Genomic DNA, 11,374 nt, shown 5'->3' with positions numbered 1-11,374 from the left:
CTGTTTCAAAAGAAGAATAAAAGACTTTTGTGTATAAAACACCTGATTTTTTTCACACTAGTTCAGTAACTAGGTTAGATTTTTGAAGAGAATCTAATAAACTAAAATTGATTTTTAAGATAAATCAATAAAATCTTTACAATCTCTTTCTTGAAATACAGTGAGAAAAAGTATGATATCAATTGATAATAAATCAGATGATATGACAGTTTTTGAGAGAAAAACTGACAAAAAATAAATCAATTTTTTGCAGAGAAATTGATTAAAACTATTCAATTTTATTCTAAATCATCCAATTCTCCTCACACAACAAGTGTGCAACTCAAATCAGTTAATAAAGAGTGTAAAAAAGAATTAAGTATTAATGAAAGCTCTTCAGCCACTGAAATAGTAATTCTTACTTAAAAGAATATGAAATTATGACAGAAAACAACTCTGTTTTTAATTCTTTGTAAGAATATTGTGTAAAACCCAGAGAAAAACATCTTACTTTTTCAAGAGAAGTAAAAAACTATTTCTAAGATCTTTTTTTTTTTTTTGCATTAACTGCTGCAGAAGAATGAGATAGAAACTGCTAAGATATACACTACTGTATACCCCCTACCAAGACTTTCCCTCTTCAGGGTCTTGATATTATAGAGAATATAAGTCTGTTTCTATATGATAATATAAATATTGCCAGCGGGATGTAGAGGAACTGATTATTTATATCTCAAAATAGAAGACTTTGTCAATGATTATATCAATATAGAGTTAATTCTCAAATTCAATAGAAACCTAGTGTTGCTGTTCTCAATCCCTTGCAGAATCTATTGAATATTGAGGTATTAAAACTAGATTTAATATATCTCACTGTGCAGGGATCAAAGGCTCAGTCAGACCTTGGGGTATACTGATTTTATAGTTGTTGATGTGCTGTTGACTCGTTGTCCACTGGTTATGTATTGAATACTGTTGCCGAGGTATCTTTTTGTATCGTTCTGCTGGGGATGGGCCAGATTGAGAGGGGTAGTACAGGGGTGAGACTTGGTGTTGAAGTCTAGATACACTGGCGGCGGACCGTGGAGGTTGCACTTCAGAAGAGTCCGTTGATTATGTGCTTGATATTATCGCCGAGGTATCTTTTTGTATTTTTCTGCCGGGGATGGGCCAGATTGGGAAGGGCGGTACGAGGGTGAGACTTGGCGTTGGTGTTTTGGAACATCAAAGATGGACAGGGTTTTCGCGGAGGTCGCTCCTCGGATATCTCCACAACTACAGGTCGGGGGTCTTCCAAAATCGAGAAGATTGGTGCATATGGCTAGGTCACTTCACCTTACAATTTGTATGGCACTCTGGCCCGGGGTTGTGGTGTGGTAGGGGAGAACGGGGGATAATCCCACACAGGAGCTTCGAACAACGTCCGGTTCACGTTTGGCTGGATAACTCCACCACCACACGGGGTATGCGGTCGGCGATGGGGTCAAAATGCTCGTATGATCGAGGGCTTTTCGATGGATCTATCGGCGGGTTCTTATTCGAAAATTCGAGCGAGTTCGTGGTGGAGCGGTTGATGAAAATCTAGCTGAATTCTGGAAGAGTAGTGACTAGCAGATAAAGAAAAAGTATAAGAAAAGAAAAGAGATAATGAATTGATCATTAACTGTAAGAGTCAGCTGTAAAAAGACAAATGTTATCATACACATCTCATTCATTTTCATACATCATATATTTAATCTATTTCCAACACCACACCACTCAAAAAACATCAAAAACAAAGGAAATCTCAAAACTCAAGATCTGCAAGGGATTTGAGAGCTACAAGCCACTCTTGCAATAATGTCACACACATCTCTGATTTCTCTACTGCTCTGTATACAACATTAATATCATTTATCACAAGATTGACTGAAATGCCAATATAGAAATGTGTATACATACACATAGAGAAATTGAAGAAGAGTGCAGGACCTGCAGAATCAGAAGCCAGGACAGAGAGAATGAAGATGAAAGAGACAGAAGAAGAAGAAGGCACAGAATCAAATAAATAACAGCAGAAGTCATCTGATGCTGAATGCTTATAATCTGATATACACACAACCTTCTCTGCAGAGAAGGAAGAGAAAGTGATGAGAGAAGCTTAAGAATAGAGAGAGGTAGTCTCAGTGATGTTATCATCTTTAATTAGAATGATCTCTGACATCAGAGTAACTAAGAATCATTATTAGTATATAAAAATCACAAACTCAGAGATGGGAACAGTTACTAAATAAATACTCACTGGTCTTAGAGTTGTACATGCAATTACAACACATACAAGGCTTCTCAGAAAGAGAGAGAGAGACATGAGAAAATGCAGAAAGCAGAACACAGTGTGTGAACAGCTCATTTTCATGACAACATCTCAGACAAGGTGTATGAGTCTCATATCTGTGAATGTAAAAAAGAACAACATCTGTGTTCTTATTTCTAAAAACACAGATATTCTTCACCTGCATCATGAAGTCAGATAACAAATACCAGAGAATAGGCTGATACAGGTCAATCATGTCAAAGATATTTATCAGAGTGAATATACCTGCAATATTGAATTTAACAGTTGTGAAAAGTTTCTTAATGTCTGTAAATGTCATGACTTCATACATAATAAAACTCATAACAATTTCCTCTAAGAATAGAAAAATCAGTGTAAGAAAGAAAAGATAAAAAGAAAAAGACTTATAATCTTGATACTGTTAAGAGAGAGAGTGATTCTCTGAAATGAATAAATGATTACTTCATCATGAATATTTAAAATGAATGTAATAATCAGTGTCTGCAACTGAGCTTCAGATAGTCATGTTATACACAGTCTTTGTACAATAAATTGTTCTAAGAGTCAGTAAGAAGAGCAGAAGTGTACACACTGAGAGACATAGTTTATTAAGCTTATACAATATCTTCTTGAAACAGGGAGAGCTGGTAACAAAAGCAGAGACAGCAAAACCAGGGGTCGCGGGAACAGGAGTAGCGGGAGCGGGAGAACCAGACACAGAGGCAGGTGTAGAAGATTGAGAGGCAGCGGCAGAAGAAACAGAGAGAGACGCGGGAGACTCAGTCACACATGACATGAACAATTCCTTCATTATCACATTCTCCAGGTTCTCAATCAATGATTCAACATTGAGTTCACTATCATCAGCAGACATGAATCTGTCAACACATGAAGATTCTATATGAATAAAAACAAATATATCAGCATCTGTGTTTATACAAAATTGTGCCAGAAAACACAATCAGAAACCTGCTGAGAAGAGAAACAGTCAAGAACATATAAGAAGGTGAAGAGAGTGTATAAGAAGATGAAGAAGATGTATCATTCATAATAGTACATTCTGGCAATTATTAGAAGATAAATAAGTCCTGATCATGTATATTTCATAACATGTTACACTTACTGCTAATGAACTGCTCAATATAAGCACTATGATAACACTTGTTATGAGAACAGAGAGCTATTATCATAAACATGTATAATATGATAGATGAATAAATGAAAAGAGTTGAATAGAAGAAGAGATAGAAATCTTGAATAAGATAGTGATGTTCAATGATGATGATGATGAAGAAGATGATTAAAGAATGAGAAAAGTTAGTGAATAAGTGATGTAATATAGTGAAAGTTTCTTTGTGAGAGTGTACACAGAATACTAGTCAAATCAGAGATAGATCACACAATTGTGAAATGCTAGTAATGAGCTAATCTGCATGAAGCTAGAGTGTACAATATGATCACATGAGTGTGATCAAATCTGATGAGAGAGAATGTGATTCAGAAGAACATACAACTGTCAGATAATAACACAGCCGCTTTTGAACTACTAGTGTACATGTACAAGTGTAAAGGGGTCATAGCGGCCGCTAATTAAATTAGCATACAATATTACAATATATAAGAAGCCGGCGTACGCCTGTAATCGTATGCTGGCTTAAGCAATCTTTGAATCACACAAATACTGATCAGCTTTTTACTATCATCTTATAATAAGATGTTTTCTCAGTACTGTATTTTATTCACAGACAGATGATCAGACTGAATATCAGAATCAGATACTAGAACAGCATCTTCAAGTATTCTATTTATATTATTAGAATGATTAACTCAAACATCTTCTAATCACTGAATTCATATATAATAATATAAAGAATACAATCTTAAAAATATCTTCTTTCTATACTTATTATAAATATAATTTTTCATTACTCAGTGATATCACAGATAATATTTCAAAGAAGAGAATAAACAGTTAGAATATTAAACAGATACAGAGAATGAAGTATTTCTCAGTATCAGAAGTAAAAGTAAGATTGAAACTTTTAAACAAAATTTATAAGAAGATGATAAAAAAGCATTCATCATGCTTAGAAGTGATAGATAAAATACTATAATTAAAAACATCTTTTAATGAAGTTCTTGATAGAGAATTAAGTACTACTTTCAGCAAAGAATATTAAGATAATAAGACTGTGTAAGAAGCTTAGTGAGTAGTGATTAGAATCTTTCTCAGTAATAAGAGTGATAAGTAAGCAGATATATAAGTTGAAATTACTCACAGAATTGAAATTAATTCATTCTATTTTTCATATTTTCTATTTAAAGCTCTATAAGTAATACTCTGAGATGAAGTCATCTCAGCTGAATAATATTAAGATTGAGAGTGATACTGAATATCTTATAAAGAAAATATTAAATAAGTGAATATATTATAATAAGCTTCAATATCTTGTTAAATGAGAAGATTATTCATTGTCAGAGAATTTATAAGAATCACTTAAGCATTTGAAAAATACTGAGAAAGAGATTGTAAGCTATGAGATAACTAGTAGAGACTGCTTTATTACATATCAGAGACATTGAGTAAGAAATACTGTTTAAGACTTCTCATTTTTCTTAAAGAGTTTTTTAGAGATAATCTTACAGTAATAAGCTGATATCTTATAGACTCTGTAGCACTCTTCTTCTATTTTCTCTCAAAGAATTTTTTAGAAGTTTAATAAGACTACACAAGTGTAAAATTCTTGAAGCAGTTAGAGAAAAGAGATATTAAAAATTAATAAAAAGATTAATATTATTAATTCACAGACTGCTACTATTCTAATAGAGTTATAGTTCACTGAAAAAGTAAAAAGAGAGATCAGAGTCTACTCATTAATAATTACATTCTTATCAAACTTATTCTTTATTATTGAAGTCTTCAGCACTGATATCTTTATCTGCTGAGAAGTTAGTACTGCAGTGCTATAGAGAAGCATGCTGTAGAAGAGTATAAGAGATACTTAAAGTATTAACTTATTAATTTATAAAGTATCTCAGTCATCTGCTTTAATTAAAGTAAGATTCTCTTTAATCAGTGATTGATCTCTATAATACTTTTAACAGCAGTGTCAGTTAATCTCTTCTTAAGATCAGTTATTCTGAGATATTTTTTCATCTTAAAGATTTACACTTTTATCTTCTTTTACAGATGAGTAAGAAAGATCTTCTCAGTCTTAATGAAATTTATTAATACTTAAAGTTTTAAGATTCTTACTCTGTACTACTTGAGTATTTAGACTTTTTATCAGAGTTAATATGACATCTTTCTGTGAAATAATACTTACAGAGAGACAGAAGTTATTATTACAGATACAATAAAAATAATAGAAGTGAGAGAAGAGATAGATATATAAAATTCTCTTCTTCTTCAGTTATTTAACACAGTATAGATAAGTAGTAGTGTCAGTCAGAGACTGCACTGAAGCCTTCTCACAGAGAGAAGACAAAGAAATCACAAGACTCTGCAGACTCAACTTAGCAGTATTTCAAGCAGGGCTCAGATATACTGTGAGAGAGAAACTACAGATTGAGCTTCTCAGAGTCACTGTCTCTGAAATCAAGCTCTTCTCAGATTTCTCTCTGAATGATCACATAGGGTCATATATTACTATATTAGCTGAGAGAGGGAGTGGCATTGCAACAGCGGTGAGAGAGACAGAGGACAGACTGAATGCAGATGCATCAGCTGACAGAAGAGATGATATCTCACTGCAAGGCACTGCAACTACTGCCGCGGCCGCAAGAGAAGTAGAAGAAGATGTGACAATGAAAGTGATACTTCTGCGGCTCATTAACACTGCTGTCTCTGCCTTCAACCTGGCTTTCTTAGCAGTCACAGAGATCACAGCTGCATCATGAAGACATTTATTACTCACTAGAAAATGTCAGAATAAGTCTCTTATTATCTCTTAAGAATAATACTCTCATGCACTCACTATTGCAGATAGAGAAAGAGAGAGAAAAATGTGTTACAGAGAGAGAGAATCTTTTTTTAAAAATTCTATCACTACTGTTAGCTTTGTCTCTAAAATACATTACTTTTACAGAGAATTTCATATATAGAATGAAATATATTGAGAGATCTGCAAGCTACTTATTAACTATATTTTTCACATTTTAAATTGATATATAAGAAACACACTTATTACACAGTTAATTTAAATGAAGATGAGAAAGAGAAGATCTACACAGTTAGCAGAAAAACTCATCTATTTCTTTATATTATATACAGTATATACACTGTCAATCAGTTGACAACTGTTATTATATAACAAAGATAATTTCTAATTCAGTAATTCTGAGAGTATAGAAACTATACTCTTAAAGAGAAGAGTATTATCATACTCTCAGCTATATTAAGACTCTGTTATAATTTCATACAGCTTATTACTTTCATACAGATGATTTCATTCTATCTGAACTGATTTTCAATCACTCTATAACATTATTCAGATATATCATAGAAAGATTTGATTGATGAATATAAAAATCTCACTAGACTGACCGTGTGACCGTGTCTGAGATCAGAATCAAACTTTACAGTTATCATATTATCTAAAAGTATTACTTCTGATCATGGTTTGTATTCATCACATTAATTTCAAATCTCATTATTTTAAATATTAAAGATCTCAGATTCACTTTTCAAATAAAAATCTAGTCTTAGATAAAGAATATGTTTGAATTCTTAGTCACATTTTCATTCTAATCTTATTATTGAAAATGATATTAAATAAGACTATAAAATCATTTCTCACTTACATAATATCATAACATAGTGCTCATTTGTTGAAAATTCAACAGAGAGTATTATCAAATATTATTACTTTTCTAAACACAGATTATAATCAATATCATTTTAATTAAAAAAAAAATGTAAAATACAAAAAATAATAAAAAAACAAAAAATAAAACAACAAGAAAAAATCACAACAAAAAAAAAAAAAAAAAAAAAAAAAGAGAAAGAAAAAAAGAAGAGAAAGAAAAAAAAAATAGAAAGAGAAAGAAAAATAAAAAAAAGAAAAGAAAAAGAAAAAAATAAAAAATAAAAATAAAAAAAAATCAAGATCACAGAGTTACAGTACTCTTAAAATACTCACTTCTCAGAGTCTTTACAATATTTATCATCAACTGTGTATCTCTCACAGTGAGAATAACTGTCAGGAAAAAGAGATTATACACTACTGAACGCCACCAACATCGTATTACTACAATATTTCTCATCATCATCAGCTTACTACAACGCTCGTCTAATACTCGCTTATGCTAGCTCTCTTGGCTCGCACATATATTTTACTATAAATAGCTCCATCTTTTGTATGAAATAGATATATTAGATAGTGTACAGATAATATAACAAGCAGATCTTGATACAGATAAGATTCATATGTCTTCAACATATTCATCCATGACACCCAATCCGACAGTTATGAGCCCGGTAAGCAGCATCTGAAGAGAAGCGCGATACACCACCGATCCCAATCCTCATTCAAATTTGACAACAATCATTTGAACTGAGACGATTGATCCTCATTCGTATACGGTCCGATCTACTCGACCGTTATACCATACCTGATTCCCGGTAAGCAGCATCTGAAGAGAAGCGCGATACACCACCGATCTCAATCCTCATTCGAATTTGACAACAATCATTCGAACTGAGAAGATTGATCCTCATTCATATACGGTCCGATCAACTCGACTGTTATACCATACCAGATTCCCGTCCTCATTCGAACTGATAACTATCATTCGAACTGAGACGATAGATCCTCACTCGTATACGTTCCGAAATACTCGACCGATATACACCCTGAATTCTGATCATATCTATCCTCAAATACTTGAACCGATTCCTCAATCCATTCAATATAACCGATATGACAGACAAGACAATGTCTAGTGCGACAGTACACCTTAGCGTTCCTGGAGATTGGAAACTTTGGTACAAGCATATGCTAGGATATGCAAAGGACAAGAAGGTATCAGACTTTATCAATCTTGATAAACCCGATATCTTCTCTGAACTAGAAGAACCTCTGGAACCTGAGTGTCCAGAAGAAGCCACCGCGGAGGCCAAGATAGCATATGACATCAAGGTCACTGCGTGGAAAATCAAATATATGAAATATGAGAAATTGAATGAAGGTATGACAAAGATACGAGATGTCATATGGAGAACAGTGGATGCCACAGAGCTACGACATGTACGCAGCGAGGATGATGATGTAAAGGACATTATCCGATCATTAAGAGATCGACTCTCCCCCACAACCGCGGACTATCAAGATGATGTGAGAACCCGATACCATGATCTCTGCAAAGCACCGAAAAACAGAGGTATAGAGAAGTGGTTAAATGACTGGTCTCTAATTGAAGATGATATCAAAGAGGCGGATATAGCTGGACAGTTCAACTTGAAGAAAGATTTCTTAAATGCGAACCTAGCTATTGATGCAGGTTATGCACAAGCATGGGCTAAGGATGTCCGACGTGATAAAGATGTCATATCTTTGATAGAGTTAGTTAAGGACTTCAAGGAACGGTATAGGGAAATGGGTATTCTCAAAGGAGATAAACCTATGAACTTCGCTACCCTTAATGGAAGACCTCAGCAATCATCACCAGCGACATTCGGAAACTGCATCTGCGGAGCCCGTCACCGATACGCCCAGTGCTACTATCTCAATCCATCAAGGAAGCCACCTGGATGGAAGGAAAATGGGGAGAAGAGAACTCAGATCGATCAAGCTCTTAAAAATCAAGGATTGAAGAGACGCGTTGATCGTGCGATATCTAGAGATTCATCCACGAATACGGATATGGTAGATGCCAATGAAGCAGTCCTAGGAGGAATGGTCCTGAAGCAATCAGATCATCGATCTATCAATCAACAGATCCGAAAAATATCGATGAACTCTTCACATTCTCGCTCCTACCTCCGAAACTCCTGGATCTTTGATACTGGTGCGGAACAGCATATATGCAATAATCGAACATGTTTCCTATCCTTTACACCTGCGAACGAGAATGCGGAAGTCTATACAGGCGATTCCAGCACTAAAGTTGAAGGTTATGGAACTGTTAGAACTATCATGATAAATGAAGCAGGAAAGCAGTTCAATGTCAACCTCACCAACGCGGCTTACATCCCGAATTTCCATACAAATATCATTGCATGGAAACCGTGTTTCCATATAGGAGGCATCTATTATGATGGAAAAGACTTCAGATTGCGAAAACGCGCAGATAATACAATCTTTGCACGCGTTGAAGTATTTGGGGGGTTGCTAGTTACAGAATATAATAGTGAAACAGCTGTTTTCTCAACTATCTCGGAAAAATCCACTACCGAAGCCGATGCAGCTACCACACCACACACATCTAACATCACTATATCTGAAAAAACGATATCTTCAAATTCTTCAACTTCTACAAATCCTTCTTCCAACCTGCCAATACGCACAAAACCTTCTCAAAAACCTAAGATCTCTATAGCTACTCAATCAACATGGCATAAGAGATTAGGACATCCATCGAAAATCGCCATACAAAAGCTTGCAAATGATGCAACTGGTGTTCAAATCACCAATCTAGAAGAAGATGCTGCGGATGAGCCTACCACTGAGCTTTGTGAACCCTGCCATCTATCTAATGCAAAAAATCAAATATCTAGACGTCCCCACGTTAGATCTCAAATACCATTTGAACGCCTACACGCGGATATCACACATGGCCCTACACAGTGCTATAATGGAGAGTGTTATCTCATACATTTCATGTGTGATTATCTACGTTTCCATATAGCTATAACAGCTATCCGAAAATCAGAAATCCGAAAAGCTCTTAGGCAAGCTATCAATTGGATTAAATGTCAATTCAACTGTACTACAAAGATCATTTGTATCGACAATGATACTGCAATCAAGGAAGCAGATGATTTCACAAATTGGGTGAATGATGAGGGCCTAGAGGTGGAGTATTCTTCAGAGTATATTCATGAACAAAATGGTGCAGCAGAGCGAGCAGGAGCAATATTAATAACAAAGGCAAGAACTCTACGGATAGAATCCCTTCTGCCACAATCACTATTCCCTGAGATTGCACTTGCTGCCACCTACCTAGCGAATCGAACCCCTACTAGAATCCTAGATTGGAAGTCACCTCTACGAGCATTGGAAGAATTCCTACAAATCAAACCTCACTCCTGTGCTCATCTTCGAATCTACGGATGTCACACCTATGCAAAGATACCAGATGAAGTCCTCAATAGGAACCGCTCTCAGAAGCTAGATCCCCGAGCACATATTGGATATCTAGTTGGATATGATTCAACAAACATCTATCGAATTTGGATTCCACACTTAGAACGGGTGATAAGAGCAAGAGATGTGGTGTTTGATGAGAATAGGAAATTCAACCCAGAAGACCCCTACATCAAAAGACAACTAAGAGATTGAGTATCTAAGGAGGTGGAGCTTCTACATATGGAAGTTCGAGAACCATCGATGACTACTATCAATCAATTGGAAGAGATTATAGATGCAGATATTGATGTTTTCCGCCCCGAAGAAAATGCTCAAAGCTCTGAAAAAATAGAGGAGGAGAATAATGAGAATAAACACCATGATGTTTCAATCCTTCCTAATGTTTCGATCTTTCCTACACCAGATCCAACGCCAGAGCCAACAGGTCCCGATGTTGATATTAATACTCATCCAGCTGTGATAGATAATCGAACACGGAACATTGCACCAAGAGCTCATGATATCAGTGCTGACTTTGATGAAGCAAATATCATTGATGGCCGCAGAACCCGAAAACACAAAGCTGCCCACCTTGTGGCAGTTTCAAATGCCAAAAACAATCTGTTATGAATGATCAATGAGGCATTCTCTCAATCACACCCAGACTTCTACAAGTCTCAAAAGTTATTTCCTAATACTGTTTTCACAGTTATCAACAATACAGCTACATCAAGGATCCATAGATCTCAACTGCCAGATCCACCGAACCACTGGGCAGATGTCGAAAAACACC

At 35.1% G+C, this 11,374-nt stretch overlaps 1 protein-coding gene across 1 annotated transcript; it reads left to right on the top strand.

Annotated features, from left to right (window-relative positions):
- Nucleotides 1-1,144: 1,144 nt before the first annotated feature.
- BDCG_16354 (uncharacterized protein) lies at nt 1,145-1,564 on the top strand (the record flags this gene model as incomplete). Its single annotated transcript, XM_045425600.1, has 1 exon — nt 1,145-1,564. One exon carries the CDS (start codon nt 1,145-1,147, stop codon nt 1,562-1,564), a length of 420 nt encoding a protein of 139 aa, XP_045279574.1.
- Nucleotides 1,565-11,374: the final 9,810 nt, after the last annotated feature.

This window comes from Blastomyces dermatitidis (assembly GCF_000003525.1).
Source record: "Blastomyces dermatitidis ER-3 genomic scaffold supercont1.2, whole genome shotgun sequence".
In the NCBI taxonomy this organism is placed as follows: domain Eukaryota; kingdom Fungi; phylum Ascomycota; class Eurotiomycetes; order Onygenales; family Ajellomycetaceae; genus Blastomyces; species Blastomyces dermatitidis.
The sequence above is the reverse complement of the archived record's forward strand: the minus strand, read 5'-3'. Positions and strand labels throughout refer to the sequence as shown.